A 17,162-nucleotide genomic window follows, 5' to 3' on the forward strand; every position below is an offset into this window, starting at 1 on the left:
AGGCAAAACAGAGACCTCAGAAGCTCTCGTCCCTGCTTCCGAACCCACTCCAGGAAAGCTGACTTTACCTTCTCAACCTGTGTGCGTTCGTTGTCAGCTATTTCTGGACTCTCATTTGCATAGCTTAGAAGGAAGGCCTCTTACTTCATTATTGCTTACATTAACAGAATGTATCTGAAGACTAAGGGTGCGTCATCAATAGAGTTCAGACAAGACGGAGAGCATCAAAGTAAAATTAAGTCCATGAGACCACGGTAATGGAATATCAATATTCTTTATCTTGTTCCCAATCTTCTGTCTTCTTGCCCTTGATTTAACAATCTAAGATGTCACAAATCCCCAATTTTCCCTTCTAATTTAGTAAGGACTTGACATTCCTTGCATTCAAGGACAGCCACTCACAGTCCCTTCCAGGCCAATGACTCTTAAAGTCAGAGATTTGTCTGGCTGTGAGAAACTCTAGAGATAGATCCTCTATTACAGACACGTCTCTTCACAGGAAGAAACCAAAGCACAGAGATTTCATGCATTTGCCTCTATTAGCAAATTCGAGAGTCACAGACTGCAAAGTAGGAAGTTGGAGAGATTTTCTCAATCATATTAAATTAAATATATTTATACTGATAACACTCTGTATTTCACATCCTCTAATCATTTATTTAAAAATTACATAAAATATTGAGAAAAAAGTATTGAAAACTATCCACCATGAGGACCATAAGGGTAACACAACTTTCTAGGAACATTTATATATTTACAAACATTGTGTGAATGTAAATTACATTTTGTATAATGTCTTAGTATAAAAACACTCTCAGAACACAGTTTAACAGAAAGCTTTATTTTGAGTTCTACCTTTGGTTTTCAAAAGCTGAAACAACTAAACTAGCTTAGCCAGAGTAATGTACGTTTAAAAGGCTATCTTGCCTTTACCTGAATCCATGAAACTAAGCAGTATCATGCCACAGACGGGTCTTCTCACCAAAACACTGTGCTGAGCACAGGGATGAGCCTAAACCGCTGCGGATCGGCTTTGATGTGAATCCAGTAGATTCCGAGTGCTGACAGGCCAAACCCCCAATCCTGGTATACAATCTTCAGGATAGTCTTCGCAGCAAATCAAGCCTTCCAAAGCTGACATGTGCTGTCGCTGCTGCTTTGTCACAGAGAATAATTCTCATCTTTTAAGCACCAGTGTACCATAATTTCTGGCCATCTCAGAATGTTCAGGGAAGCACTTACTGATCTAAAAAGTCTTGTTTTGTCTTTAATGAGTACAATTTCAAGTGATCGTAAAAAGCCCACATATGGTCATTATAACACTTGTTGTGCACAATCTGTTCATCCAAAGGCATTTCTACTCTGCACTATAAACAGCAGTGTATGATGTGACGGGAAAAACATTCATCTACGAAAATGTTCAGGCCAAGGTTATAGAAGAGGAGTAAAAAATCATGGTTGCATATGGTCTTGGTTACACGAAGATGTTCTGATAGAGCAGTAATAGAGAATAACGTGCCTGTGTGCTCTGCTAGCTTTAGGTTCTAATCCTCAAAATATAATTAAAGCCCATCAGTCATGGAAGACACAGAATAATCACAGGCACTGTTTCAAATACACTAGAACAAAACAGTGATGTGATTTTGTTTTCCTCAAAGTTTGCTCCAAACTTCTAGCAATTTAGCTAGGGTAGCACTTCTTTGGGCTTCCCAGGTGGCACAGTGGTAAATAATTTGCTGACCGGTGCAGGACACACAGGAGACACACAGGTTCGATCCCTGGGTCGGGAAGATCCCCTGGAGAAGAGAACAGCTAGCCACTCCAGTATTCTTGCCTGGAGAGGCCCTGGGCCGGGGAGCCCGGCGGGCTGCAGCACACCGGGCGGCACACACTCAGACAGCTGAGCACGCGCGCAAGCACCGATTCTTTCAGGGAGAGTGAAAGCGCTGGTCACTCAGTTGTCTTCACCTCTGTGCGACCCCATGGACTGTAATCCGCCAGGCTCCTGTGTCCATGAAATTCTCCAGGGAAGAACACTGGAGTGGGTTGCCATTCCCTACTCCAGGGGATCTTCCCAGCCCAGGGATCAAACCTGGGTCTCCTGCAATGTAGGCACATTCTTTACCATCTGAGCCACCACTAATTTTAACAACAGTAGCTAAAGTTTACCTAGCACTTACCATGGTCCTGATACTGAGGAACTTCTTCAATTAATTCCCTGAAAAATAATTTGTTCACTCAGCTGATTAATGGCAGAGCCAAGATTCAAACCCAAGCTGCCAACAGAGCCTGGGTTCCTACCCTCTGGGCCTTATTGCCACAGTCCTAGGTAATTTATAAACATCTGCTCTTTTCCTAGGAGGAAAGAGGGCTTCCCTGGTAGCTCAGTTGGTAAAGAATCCACCTGCAGTGCAGGAGACCCCCGTTCGATTCCTGGGTCAGGCAGATCCCCTGGAGAAGGGATAGGCCACCCACTCCAGTACTCTTGGGCTTCCCTGGTGGCTCAACTGGTAAAGAATCTGCCTGCAAGGCGGGAGACTTGGGTTTGATCCCTGGGTTGGGAAGATCTCCTGGAGGAGGGAACGGCTACCCACTCCAGTGATCTGGCCTGGAGAATTCCATGGACTGTATAGTCCATAGGGTCTCAAAGAGCTGGACACGACTGAGCGACTTTCACTTTCACTAGGAGAGAAGAAACTGTAAACTCTTTTCCCTAAACTGTAAGCTTGAAGAGACATGACAAATTTTGAATAAGACACAAGTAAATTTTATAGTAGCCAGTCTTCTAAAACATGTATGTAAGAATTAGTTCATAATTATTATAGAACTCTGAAAAACAGCACAGATGATGCGTGACAAGTGAGAGATTACAAAGGAACTGATGTTTTCATTATTGCTAAAATATGAGATTTCAGATATTTGGTATGTAAGTAAACTGTGAAATTAATTTTTGGCATACATTCACTTCTCTTTTCACCATATATGTTCAGCTTAATCATATGAACTGACCATATTTACTTCTTAAAAGCCAAATACTCAGAAGATCTAATGATAATGTGAGCAGTGAAAACTTTCATTAAAGTATCTCCTAACACAATACATGACATTAAAATCGAAACAATTCTTGTCATATATATGTTTCTTTACTGTATACATTCACAGTTATTAGCAAATGAAAAAAGCCAAAAAGCAAGCTTCTTGTTCAAATGAATGTCCCATTTCAGAAAGGATAGATTTTGTATTGTTGACTTAAACTGACTTTAATTTTACCAAACACTACTTACAGCTCTATAATGGTCTGACCAGTCCTCATTCAAGCATGTGGAGCATTGCGAGGGCATTGGTACGATTGATGCTGGGAAACACCGAGGAGACGCAGCCGTGGAACCTACCTTGGTTAGATGAATGACTCCTTTAGAAGTAACCGAACAACCCATGAAGCCCACGCACTGCAGCTCAGGACAGTGCTCAGCAAACGCCTTCACCGACTGGTCCGTCACCTGGGGAGAGCGGGGAGGAGAGAGAGTCAGGACGGCACCGCAGGATTTCACCACTGCAGACTCCCCCGGCCTCACCTTGCAGCATCAACGTTTCCTTTTCCAGTGGACCATCTGAATCCATAGGCATGCCCCAAGATGTCCTGCGCTTTTTAAATCCGCCCTCAACACCACATTCCCTTCTGTCAGCCCACGTTTGTTTACGTCTTCATGTCTCAGAGACGTCAACAGTATCCACCTCCACTTCTTCATGCCTCCCTCAATAGACATGTACGCATTCTGACATTTACTCCACGTGCTATGAAATTCACCATTTCAAAGGGGGCAGTCCAGTGGTTTTTAGCAGATTCCCAAGTCGTGCCACCATCGCCAACATCTAACTCCAGAACATGCTTCTCACCCCAAAAAGAAGCCCCATGCCCAGCAGCAGCCGTCCCCCAGGTCCAACCCCTGCCCCCAAGTCCGGGCAGCTTTCTGTCACTGTGGCTTGCTCAGCCCTGACGTATTTGATAACTGAGACTGTACAACCGTCTCCTAAAGGGCAACAACAGTCTCTTTATGAGGCTTCTCCCTACAAGTGTTTCTTCTAAGAAATCTGGATGTGCCCCTCACTGTTTCAAACTTCTCAGATTTGGAGGGTAGGATGGTTAAATTTATGTGTCATCTTGACTACACCATGAGATGCCCAAATATTTGATTAAAAATTATTCTGGATGTGTTCGTGAAGGTTTCTGGGTGAGATTAACATTCGAAACAGCAGACTGAATAAAGCAGATTGCCTCTCCGAGGTGACCACTCAACCTCAGTCACATCCAGTCCGCTGGAGGAATGAAACAGAAAGGGGAGTAAAGGAGGATCTGCCCTCTCCCCCTCTCTCTTCCTCCTCTCTCGTTCTCTGCCTACCTTCACATTCAGATACCAGTTTCCCACTGTTAGACTCAACTTTGGACTGGAACTTACATCATCAGCTCTCCTGGTTCCTATGCGTTTAGGCTCTGCCTAGAACTACACCATCTGCTCTCCTTGGTCTCCAGATCGCCGATTTGGGGATTTATCAGCCTCCAGAGTTACAGGAACCAATTCCTTACAATAATCTCTTTTATACACACACACACACACACACACACACACACAGACGTCATACTAATTCTGACTCTTTGAAGAACCCTAACTAATGTGATACATATTAGAATCCCCTGAGGAATTTATTAAAACCTCAGAGTCAAAAGAGGTGTAACCCAAGAATCTGTATTTTTAACAAGCCCCTAAGTGACTCTTAGGGATGTGAAAACTTGAGGCCCCAGAGCTGCAAAGAAGTTACACTGACAGCTTTTGGCATTTCTGCATGGCCCTGCTTTAAACAAAGGGCACACTGAAATTCCTTTTTTGTCTCCTCCAGCCTCCAAAAGCTTTCCATATATAAAATTATCTTCTTATAATCGTGCTAACATTTTCTCCACTGTTCTACAAGCTGTAGCATATAAAAGAAGGTCCAGATAGTCTCTATGATAGGGTTAATTTCGGATTCACTTTCCTCACCGTCAAGATGAAATCAACAAGTTAAACACCACCGTCAGTTTTTCAAACAGCAGTGACTTACGCCTGCTTCGCATTAACTTTAATATGGGTGACTCTTACTTTTTATCTCCCTTATCTATTCTGAGCAGATATTGGAAAATAAAGTTATGTGGGTAGCATTAATTCTGAAACAACACAAGAACGTTTTCCTAAAATAATCAAACCAACAGCATCCATGGTACATCTGATAAAAGATTAATTCTGCCCTCAAAAGTAAAGTGTGCTTCAGCATATTAAGACTAAGGGTGCCATTGATAAATTAAAAATGGGCCTTCCTGACACTCAGCTTTCTAAAAACATTATGTCAAGAAAGAATATTTAAGGCACTGAAATTGCCTGAAGCTTCAGTGAAAACCAATTTCTATTAAAAAAAAAAAAAAAAACCTCAGGGGGTGGCGGGAAGGAGAGGGAAACAGGTTCAACATCCTGCCTAATCTGACAACAGGCTTCTCCCAGACCCATCTTCAAAAAGGGGAAGAGGAGTTCAGATAAGGATGAAGGACACAGGAAAGCTCAGGTCCAAGGTGTTGGAGCTTTCAGAGACAAAGTATTAAAACTGGCTTCGTGGGTCTTCCTCTTTTAGCTCAAGGAGTCAAATAAGAGGTTGGGGCGCCTCCTGCAGCAACAGAGCCTTAACAGCCGAACAAGCCTAGAGGGAGTGCCCGGGGGGCAGGGGCTGTCTGTGAACTTAACACAGCTGTGCAACCAACACTGCATTCCAGTTATAGACCACCTTCATCACACCGCCCTAAAAAGTCCCTTTCTCCCTGATGCCCATATGCAGTCCGTCACCGCTCCTGCCGCGAGATGACCCTTGATCTGTTTCACACACCTACAGCTGCCTTTTCTAGAAACTTCATGTAAATAGGATTCTATAATAAAGTCTTTTGTGTCTAGCTTCTTTCACTAGTAATTTTGTTTGTTTGTTTGTCTGAGGTTCCCCCTTGCTATCACCTGTATCAGTAGTTGGCTCATTGTACTGCTGGGTGGGTTTGCATGGTATGACTATATTACATTTTGTTTATCCACTCACCAGTTATAAACATTTTGTTTACAGTGTGGGGCTTTGATAAATAATGCTTTGTGATCATTCACATACAAGTCTTTGTATGGACATATGTTTCATTCCTCTTGCATAAATATCTAGGATTGGAATTACTGAGTCATATGATAAGCTTATTTTTTTAGACATTTTTAAATGTGAGTTGTTTTCTTATTAAGTTGCAAGAGTTCTTTATATAACTTGAATACACGTCCTTTATCAGGTATTTGTTTCACGAATCTTTTTCTTCCATTCTGTGTTTTGTCTTCTCATTTCCTTGACGGTGGTCTTAGAACTAACATTTAGGCCTATGGTGCTCCTGGAGTTAATTTTCATGAACAGTGTGAAGCAAGGTGAAAGGTTCATTTTGTCTGCACATGAATTGCCCTATTTGTTGAAAAGCCCATCTGGAATGGTTTGATTTTTGAGGGATCATACTTACTCACAGACTGTGATAAAACCAGCCAGTAAATAAGAATTCATATGCAAAGAGAAATGTGGCTCAGGATTTGGAAAGTGATATTGGAAAATTAGGGGAATGAGACCAGCTGGCAAAGCAGATTTTGACCTTTTAGTCAAAGCTGTGATGGAGAAAAAGAGAAGACGAACCTCAGATTCAACAGTGTCATCTCTCCACGTTGACAGAGACAGAGAAGACCATCCCCTTAAGCTGGCACTCTAAAAGCCAACTGACATTCTGATACCAGCATGGAGAGGACACACGTGCCTTTAGTGTTACGATGAGGAAACGCATCAGGGATAAGCAATGTCCTGTGCCTTCAGAGTCACAGGGCCATGAAAAGCCTCAGTAATATAGACACACACAAGATTCCAGTAGAGCCTCCACTGTGAATCCTAAGGGGCCCTCTCTAGTTGCTGAAGCCCAAACACATGTAAGCCAGAAACACAGGGGGCAAAGGCAGAAGGAAGATATTGGCTCTCAAAAGCTCTTGAGAGCGGCACTCACCCAGACATCCTTTGAGGGTGGTTTCTCATGAGAGCAAATATGGGCACAAGAAGAACTCCCCCCAGGAGGTAGAAACAAAAGGCCTAGAAAGCTCAAAGACAGGGGGCAAATGTAATAGCCACTATGGAAGAAATGTTCCTATCTGACCAAAATATTCTTAACTAGAAGAAAGAGAAAAAGCAGAAGGTGAGCAGTACAGGGTCACTAATTTTGCTTGAAAAGTTACTGTTATAAAATTATTATTTATATTATTGTTTATATAATATTTTTGAATTGTCAATCTAGAGATTCAGTCTTTGGACATAGCTCAACGTTTGGGGTACCAGTAGCCAAAGAGCTTAAGAGGGAATAGAAAATCCCGTGGACAGAGGAGCCTGGTAGGCTATAGTCCATGGAGTTGGAAAGAGTGGGACATGACTGAGCGACTTGACTTGACTTACTGTGGGCCAAGCTAAGTCCTCTCTGTAACAGGGGATCCCTATAATAGCCTTGACAGGCAATATTAGCCCCATTTTAGTGTTAAGACACTTCAGTCATGCCTGACTCTTTGCAACCCCATGGACTATAGCCCACCAGGCTCCTCTGTCTGTGGGATTCTCTAGGCAAGAATACTGGAGCAGGTTGCCATGCCCTCCTCCAGGGTATACCTGGCCCCATTTTACAGATAACGAAAATAAGCCTATCAGAGATTGACTTCTCCCAAATCAAACCACTAACAGATGGCCAAGTAGGCTTTAAACTTCGATCTTTTAGACTTTGTAATTCACGTTCTTAACTTATATATACTAGGTTGTGATTCGTTTCACGGTGCTAATTTCCAGTCAAATGCAAAAGCAAATTTAAGGCCTTCCCTTCGGCCCCAGAGAGGTAGAGTGGCAGGGATCAAGGCACAATGGGTCTATTTTTTAAAGAATTTTCTAGAGAGAAGCACTACCCTTGATTACTTTTTTCATCTCCTAAGGATAGAACAGACGTGCTGAAATGCTGTAATAGTTTCCTATACACCCCAAGAATCCTCCCAAATCAGAAAGCGGAAAAGCGGGCTGTGTGTCTGCGTGCACGCGCTCAGTCAAGTCCAGCTCTTTGTGGCCCCATGGACTGTAGCCCTCCTCTGTCCATGGGGTTTCCAGGCAGGACCACTGGAGTGGGCTACCATTTCCTCCTCCAGGGGGGTCTTCCCGACCCAGGGACTGAACCCAGGTCTCCTGTGTTTTCTGCCTTGCAGGTGGATTCTTTACCTGCTGAGCCTTTGGGGAAGCTCAAAAGTGGGTTGGCGTTATCTAATTCAGAGGTGATGAAGAAGCTGGGTTAATGGTAGTGAATTATAAAACCACATAAGTAGAAATTGATAATCCACCTAAAAAGGATTAAAATTAAAGACGAAGAAAATATGGATGGGAAAAGCTTTTATATAAATTTCAGGACTCTAAATAAAGAGATGCAGCTTCTTCTTATTTTAAGACAAAGTTTCCTTAGAACATGGGTGGGGAGATCTATCTTTATCAGAATAAGACTGAGTCAATGAAAAGGGATTTGTAATCTGTGCTGAAAGATTAAATTTGGGGAATGATGCTAGCGTATCAATAGAAGAAAGAAATTTATATCATTAATTCTAAAAAGGTCAAGAAATCTTCGTACATTTTTACACTTGTGACATTAAAGAATTATTCTGTATAATCCTACATGAATGTATTAAATAATATAAAGTATTTCACAACTTTGCTCAGAAAAAAGTTTTCCCTAGAGTTCACCCCAATCCTACAAATTCAGGACTTGGAAATACATACTTCTAGTAAGTTCTCTTAAAGATTCTTATGGAGTCAATCCATAAACAACTCATAACTAAATCTAACAACTAACCAGCCCCTCCAAGTGTTAGCACTGAAGACAGTCCTGGGCATACGTGGCGTCACGGGGTTATCTCTTTACTGACCTGTACTGACACCACAGATCACCATGGTCCAGGACATGCCATCCTTCTGGGCATCTTCAGCAGCCTGCACACTGAACATCTTTCTGCCACTCTTGATTCCACAAATCTATCCTCCACCCATCGAGCCACTGCGATCTTTCAACGTGTACAAATCACGTCAGTCTGCCATTCACAATCCTCCAGTGATACCAATTACATGAAGGATAAAATCCCAGCTCCTATAAGCTACAAGGCCCTGCACAATCTGCCTCCTCCCTAGTTCTTCCACCTCGTTCATCATCCCACCATCCCCTATCCAGGTCTGAAACCAAGTCTGAAGAAGTAACCAGGTTATGGAGGGTTGAATGTCTGGCAGAATGGTTGTGACTTGGTATGGAAGGAATCTATTTTATTGATAACATGGGCATACAGGGGTTAAAGAACTATAAGGTCCCCTCGAGTTCCAGCCTCCTGCAGGCACCTAACGCATGGTGCCATTCATTAAAGGCTCTAAGGGAAGGGTGATAAAGGGAAGCTGTCCTTCAAGGCCCATCAGGTAAACTGAGGACCAACTAAAGGGATATTCTGGCCTCAGGGAGGCTGCCAGTGGGTCACGCCTATAGCAGGGTCCTGCCCTTTGTGAACAGCAGTATACCACAACAAGGGGCACCTCCAGCAGCTAGGCTGAGCCAGTCAGTAAGCATCCACATCTGACAACAGACGAAGAAGCTCTACATGAAGCGCTATAATGATAAAAGTCCCAAGTGAAGAATCTGATTTCAATACCGAATAAACATACATGGGCTTCCCTCATAGCTCAGGTGGTAAAGAATCCACCTGCAATGCGGGAGACCTGGGTTCAATCCCTGGGTTGGGAAGATCCCCTAGAAAAGGGAAATGCTACCCACTTCAGTATTCTGGCCTGGAGAATTCCATGGACTGTATAGTCCACGGGGTCACAAAGAGTCAGACACGACTGAGTGACTTTCACTTTCAAATATACATGATCCTTCAGGAGTTTAAAAATGAAATACAATAAAATTTCTCCATTTATTTAATTTAGTCTTCAAACTCTATGAAAATTTCTTTTTCATTTTCATCTTTGCTTTTCTGTATTCTATTTTTTCACAGGTTATAAAAACTTACAATTAATGCACCCTCCTTTTGAGACAGTGTAACAAAAACACAAAAGAGATTCATACTGACCATATAAAAGGAAATGGCTGAATACGGAGACAAAGTACTTGGTATGGATTCGCCTTATGAATCATTTCAGTAAGACCTTTTCACTATGCTCTTACTGTAATAAAAATTTCATATTTTTAGTGAATTTTAAAAAGAAACCTAAAAGAACATTATTTAAACATAGTATTCTTTTAAACTATGGTCAGACAACATTTAGTGAGTAAATACTACACGCCAAGTGCTGCGCTACACACCGTGCCAGACAAGCACACGCTACAAACACGCTACACACCGCGCCAAGACAAACCGCCTTCACGGAGCTTACAGTCTAGTGAGAAGAGCAAATGAGAAACAGTTGTTGCAAGTGTGACCCCTCCTTTAATCACTTGCACTAGCCTGCCAATTATTCCTTTCTATATATGTGCAATAATTACATGGCACACAAAAAAAGTTGGGTCAGTGAGTAAGAATCCACCTGGCAACATGAGAGATGCAGGTTTGATCCCTGGGTCAGGAAGATCCCCTGGAGAAGGAAATGGCAGCCCACTCCAGGATTCTTGCCCAGGAAATCCTATGGACAGAGGGGCCTGGTGGGCTGCAGTCCATGGGGTCACCAAAGAGTCGTATACAACTTAGCAACAAAACAACAACACATAGAAAGAAGTCGAAACTATGACTAAAAATTATATTCAATTATACAAATAAGATTCTTCTCAAATATTTTAAGTTATTGTATGCCTGATATCATTATATGCCCAATATCATTTCAGTAGAGAGCTAGAATATGTATTGCTTTTATAAATCATGAAAAAAACAAGGATTATTTAAGAACTCATGCTTACTAATACAACTCTGGCTTTTAATTAGCATGATTCAATGATTTCATTAGGTAAATCAGAAGCACAAAACAGTACAATCTTTTAACATTTTATGATGAAAAATTTCAAAAACATAAAAAAGTAGAAAAAACAATAAAATAAACCTCCATTTACCAATCATCCACCATCAATAATTACTAGCTCATTGTCAACTTTGTTTTATTAATAGCTCTATCCACCTCTAAAACATCACATTCATCAGTAAATATTTCAGTATATCTCTAGAAGATAGGATCTTTTAAAAATCAGAGCCATAATACCCTTATCATTCCAGCAAAAATGTTCATGTGAGACTTAATATGAAAAATGAACTATGTATAGTTTTATGGAGATAATAATCCAACATGGTAATTTAAAAATCTCATTAAAAATTTACAACAATTTTATAAAAACTGACCCTTTGTCAACAAGGGCACTGAGATTCATAACTAATCATTTTCTAAAAGTCTAAAATTCCATTAGTGGCCAATGAGAATCTGATCATTTGATTGCTTGTTTGACCTTGCCTGATTTTTGTTCATTCTGTCTTGCTTAATGTTAGTCTGGGGTTAGAGAAGTCAGATTGGCTGATAAAAAGAGATTTACAAGTTATGCATTAAAGTACTGTGAAAGGGAAAGACACTGGTCCAGAATTAACGGCACAGATACGTGTCCCTATTAAAAAGATCTATGCTAAGTCAGCTATGACTCAACCATTTCCCTCTAGTTTGCTGACCAAGTTTCTTTAACTAATACTTTGTTTTATTGAAATTCAATACTTGGGTAAAGTAAATGAAACAGAATAATTAGTCTATTCTGCATCAGCTCACCCTTTAATTAATGAAAGGAATAAATCTAAAGAGAAATATCCAAACCTAACAATCATAGTTGTATTTAGCAACGATATTTACAGGACATTTTCTAGTATACGTACATATCTGTTCACTCACCCAGTTAGATACGCAGGCAGGTGCAAATTTCACTTCACAAATGAAGAAACACAGAAGTTAAAGTAACCTGCCCCACCTTATATGTGAGCCCAGTGTCCTTTGCATTACAACATACTCCATAATGTACTAAAATACAATCAAAGAATCTACATGAGTGCTAAATTTGAGACCCATTAAGTAATAAATAAACATAGCTGATAATAAAGTCCTTGTTTCATAAACATACAACTAATTTAATTCTTTGGTCATATCACAGAAAAAATGTTTCAATTCTCTGAAAGTAACGCATCTTCCATTCTGCCAAGCTTTATTTCATTTCTAAACACAACTTTTAAATTAACAGATATGGTTAGTTTGAGGGTTCATTTCAAAGAGTACAAAGTGAAATTTATAAGAATATGACTGAGGGCTAAATTAAATCCACCAGACAGATCACTTACCAAAATCTGTGTGGATGCATCATGCGTTATGCAAGAAAACAGGGGAAAATAGAAGCAGTATACACAACTTGAATTCTGACTCATCTAACTTTGAATGGGGTTTCATCACAAAGGGTAAAATGAACTGAAGTCCCAGAAGGCTCACACACAAAGAACAGTGCTCAGAACAGCAGAAGAGCTAGTTAGTATTTCAAGAGGCTTGCTGAAAGTCACGGAGGAAGAGAAAAACCACCATGATAAAGGTAACTTCCTTAGACTCCCACACCATCGAGGCCTCTCTTTATCTGCAAAACCGGGTGTTCTCTGCCTGCTCCCCAGCCTCTGCCCGAACACCTCCTCCCCTTCCTGACACGTGCGCGGCCCTCTCCTCCATCTCCACCCATTCCCTTACCTCTCCCTGGTGCTTCTCCTGCCTTTTCCTAGTGTTTCTTCTGAACCCTTTATGCCCACTATCACACCTTTTCTTAACTGGCTGCTCATAATATGAGCAATTTACGAAGGATTTTAAATATAATCATTGTATTAATTTCAAACCAGTGACATTAAACTTTTCCTTTATCTCAGAAATGTAAGATTATCTGAAGTCACTGGACTCAGCCTGAATTGCAATCCAGCCCCTCGTCTTCCTAGCTGTCTGACTTTAAAGAATTTATCTGCTTTCCAAAAGTATGAAAATGGAATAGAAACCTAACAGGCTTCTTGTGAGCATTAAAAGAAAATCCCCATGTGCTGGACACACTCCATACAGTGTACTTAACAAAGAGGAGCCCCTACACAGTGTACATGCATCCTTTCCCCCATTCCATGGTGCTGGCGTGCTGAATGCTATTGTACAAAATTAACTTTTTTCCTATCATTGTACTTGATAAAACATATACAGCAGCATTTAGTGGTAGTCTCTGTTATGATATGTCCCACCTACCACCAAGTCGTTAGAAACAGAAATGGCAACACATGAATGATTCTACACTTGTTCACCAGGCTGAAGTCACATTGGGAGAAAAATGTAAGGCAAATGAGACTTTCAGTTGGTAAAATATCAGTAGCAAGTTTAATTGTACACAGGTTAACCTATACTTTGTAATATGTCTAAAACTGTCAATAATAAAAGGAAGCAATCCAAACAACTCTCTATTTTCTAAGGGTACATTGACTCTTTTTAATGTTCTGACTTACAAACTATTTTAGTCTAACAGCACTTGGATATGGCAGTACATTACTATTCTTTCAAAGTATATACACCAAAACTGGGCTTTGTAATGCTCCTAAATATATAATGTGTCAGATAATAAGTAGAATAGTGGAGTTTCTTTCCTGTGATTTTAAGGAACTCATCAATATATGAGAAGATTTGATTTATAAGTATAATATTCTATAACAAGAAAGAACCACCTCCTCCCTAGGAGGGTGATGTATAATATGCAAAAAGAAAATATATAGATTCAAGAGAACAACCTTCAAAAAGTCACTCGTGTTTGTGAAAATATTTCAGATTAAGTTTTAATATTTTAACAACAGAAAACGCTTCCCAGGATGAATAAAATCTAACCAAGGTATAAAGTCCTAACAATTTGTGTTTTAATCAGAAATGAAAGCCAATAATCTCCTGTTTAAAAAAAAAATGTACCAACACCCTAATGTATGAATATAGAACATTTCTTACATATTCATGTTTAACATTCTTTAAACAAGAAAACCTATTATCAGAAAACAAAACCTAAAATTAGGTTATACATTTTTCATCATGTCAGACAAATACATTCATAGCTCGCTAAATGTTCTTTCTTACATTTCAAACAGCTCATAAAACCCCACCTCCTTTAATAAGGTTCCCACCATAACCAGAAGCAAGACAGCAAGTCCACCAGCTGCCCTGACCTACTCCACTTGGTCTGCACACGTAACCTTCACGAAAGCAGCCATGCTAAGTAACAAGAATGCAAAGGAGGCGTTTTCCTTGTCAATTTTGGCAGAGGGGGAAAAAAGTATGTATAAATATGTTTAATTTCATTTTTCAAATTAGAAGCTCAGAAAGAGCAGAGCTCATGAGCAATGTCAAGACCCAGATTCATGTCTCTAGGAAAAAGGGTCAAAGGAGGTCTTTCAGTATTTTCAAAACATCCTCTCTAAGTCCAAGTCAACAGACACCTTCACTGGGCCTGGTAGGTAGTAGCTGCTCCCTACACATTTATTGAACACGTGAAGCAATGAATCAAACTGGGAAAGGTGGGTACTGGAAACACCAGTTCACTGAGGATGAAATGACGATACTGCAGAATTTCTACTGCTAAGAAAAAGTCGGTAGCTGAGTGCCTATTTGCCAGGCACTATACTAGCTGATTTTTATTTACATTTATGCAAACTACAGTGTAAAGGTCTTAAAGGTGTTTACCCATTTTTACCCAGAAGGAGCACGTCTAGGAACGTCTGGGCAATGGGCCCAGCAGAGAGGAGGGCAGATCTGTGGACCAGGACACTCACCGCAGCAGCATTTACAGCAAGAGAAGAACAGAATCCTCTCAGATGTGTTAAAATAGGATAATGGCTAAATTATGGTGTATATTTTTGATAGACTGCCATGTAGCCATGAAAGATCATATCTTTTTAAACATTTGGTGAAGTCAGAAAAATACAGTGTGATAAAACAGGATTATATAATTATTAGGAGTTTAAACATCATTCTGCTAAGTATATAAGCAGAATGAAAAAACTCACGTGATAAAATGTTAACTGCCTCTTGCTAGTGGGATTATATAAGTGTGATTTTAATTTTCTTTATGTTCCTCTTATTTTCCGGAGTTCTACATCAATATTTTTATATTCTTATGATAACAGAAAACAAATGTTTAAAAAAAGAAAAAAATATGGGATAAGGCTTTTGAAAGTTTACAGTCTTCATGAACTTGAGGCATTTTTCCCAACAAGAAACTAGAAGACGAATTTTAGGTACATTAAAGAAATAGACACAGACAGCTTGCACAATCTCTAAAAAATAATAATAGAAATAAAATACAATTTACTCATATAAATAAGAGTAAAACCTAAATAATCTTCTTGCAACTTTAGAAATTTTAAGAAACAAAATGAAAATTTTCTTAGAATTTAGAAAAAGCGAACTTATTTTAACCTATAAAATATTTTTATTTATAAATCAGTACCATATTTCTATCTAGTCATTATTCTTCCATGCAATAAGAAGAAAACATACTATAAAACAATAAACAATATACCTAAGTACACTTTGCTTGGGTAAGCCAAAACACAAGTTTTTGAAAATCTGTTTATATATTTCCCCTATATATTAAAAGATATTAAGAAACATAAAAAATACTACATAGAGTCAGTTCACTAGTTTAGAATGAAAATATAGAGCAAAAAAATGGTAAACACCATATCCCTGTTCCAACATATAACTGGATAACAAACAACGCTGTACTAAAAAATACTCTAAATGAACACAAATATGAAATGCTTAGTGAAGAGATGCAACCCAGGTAATTCTCAAAACCAACTGCATTAGCGACATGGTGATAATGTGCTTGCATTACACAGCTTCTCATCTGTATTTTATCTGAAAATAATAATCAAATATATCCCAGACTTCACCTGCATGGAATCATAAGGCAGGGTTTCCTTTGCTTTCAGTGACCTAATGAGGGAAGCAGAGTCCCCCACCAGCCTGACTGGTGGGCACCAGCCTCTCCCAACGCTCTCCAGGCTTCTGAGATGGCCACAGCAGGACCTCGTTCCTGCTCAGACGCTTGGCTACTAGCTGCGGCTGCCCAGGGTGCTGCCCTGCTCTGGCCACCACCTCTGGTTCCCGTGGCCTCCACGCCATTCAGCAGAGCTCCCAGCTGTTCCTGCTCTCGTGACTACTCCGGCGTGATTCCCTCTAAGGGCCGAAGCTTCTGGTCCTGCACGCATCCTCACCGCCTGCCCCAAAGCCTTCCGCTTGGGGCGCACCACCTCACAATGCCTGTTTCTCCGTACATCGTTCCTTCCGGTGCTGGTCCTCACCTCTAACCACAGGAATCAAAACCAAGCACCAAGGCTTGGGGGCTTCCCAGGCGGCGCTAGAGGTAAAGGACCCGCCTGCCAGTGCAGGAGTCAGAGGAGATGTGGGTTCCATCCCCGGGGTCGGGGAGATCCCCTGGAGGCGGGGCATGGGAGCCTGGTATTCCTAACAGGAGAATCGCGTGGACAGAGGAGCCTGGCTGGACCCGACTGAAACGACGTAGCGCGTGCGCACCAAGGACGGGTGAGGAACAGACGCCATGCAGCCTGCAGCTTTGCTTACTGCCCTCCCACAGACCTCTCCCTCTTCCTCGCGTTTTCAAGACATCAAGATCAGCAAATCTAATGTGCACGAGCACGTACCTAAACAGAAGAATGGGCATGACCGTGTGGGCTCTGAGATGTCTCTAGAGCTGCACACGGTCTAGGCTTGAAGTCACAAGGACTAGCCTGAGTCACTCACTTCGCCTCCTGCCAGCTGCATACTTAACCTCTCCAGATCCCAATATTCTCATCGCAGGTCCTTCAGTACCCAACCCCACTCAGCTGTGTGAGGATTAAAAAAGACAACGCATGTAAGGAATTTATATACTACAAACAATACAACTGCTTTCAAATGAATTCATTAATTTGGCAAAAGAGGAAAAAGATCATATCTCAATCTGGGTGAAAACCAAGTTCTTGCAATCTCATAAAAAAAAAAAAAGAAACACTAAAGCA

General features: G+C 40.7%; 1 protein-coding gene across 5 annotated transcripts in view; it reads right to left on the reverse strand.

Moving 5' to 3' along the window:
* FBXL17 (F-box and leucine rich repeat protein 17) overlaps window positions 1-17,162 on the reverse strand; it is a 511,156-nt gene that overhangs the window by 357,597 nt on the left and 136,397 nt on the right. For all 5 annotated transcript variants that reach the window (XR_011257397.1, XR_011257398.1, XM_069592650.1 and 2 more), the window contains exon 5: window positions 3,393-3,500. Coding sequence is in view for 3 of the 5 variants with exons in the window: in XM_069592650.1 (XP_069448751.1) it covers window positions 3,393-3,500 (108 nt within the window). In the remaining 2 variants the exon portion in view is untranslated. The remainder of the gene's footprint in view (window positions 1-3,392; window positions 3,501-17,162) is intronic.

Source organism: Ovis canadensis, chromosome 5, assembly GCF_042477335.2.
Source record: "Ovis canadensis isolate MfBH-ARS-UI-01 breed Bighorn chromosome 5, ARS-UI_OviCan_v2, whole genome shotgun sequence".
Taxonomy (NCBI): domain Eukaryota; kingdom Metazoa; phylum Chordata; class Mammalia; order Artiodactyla; family Bovidae; genus Ovis; species Ovis canadensis.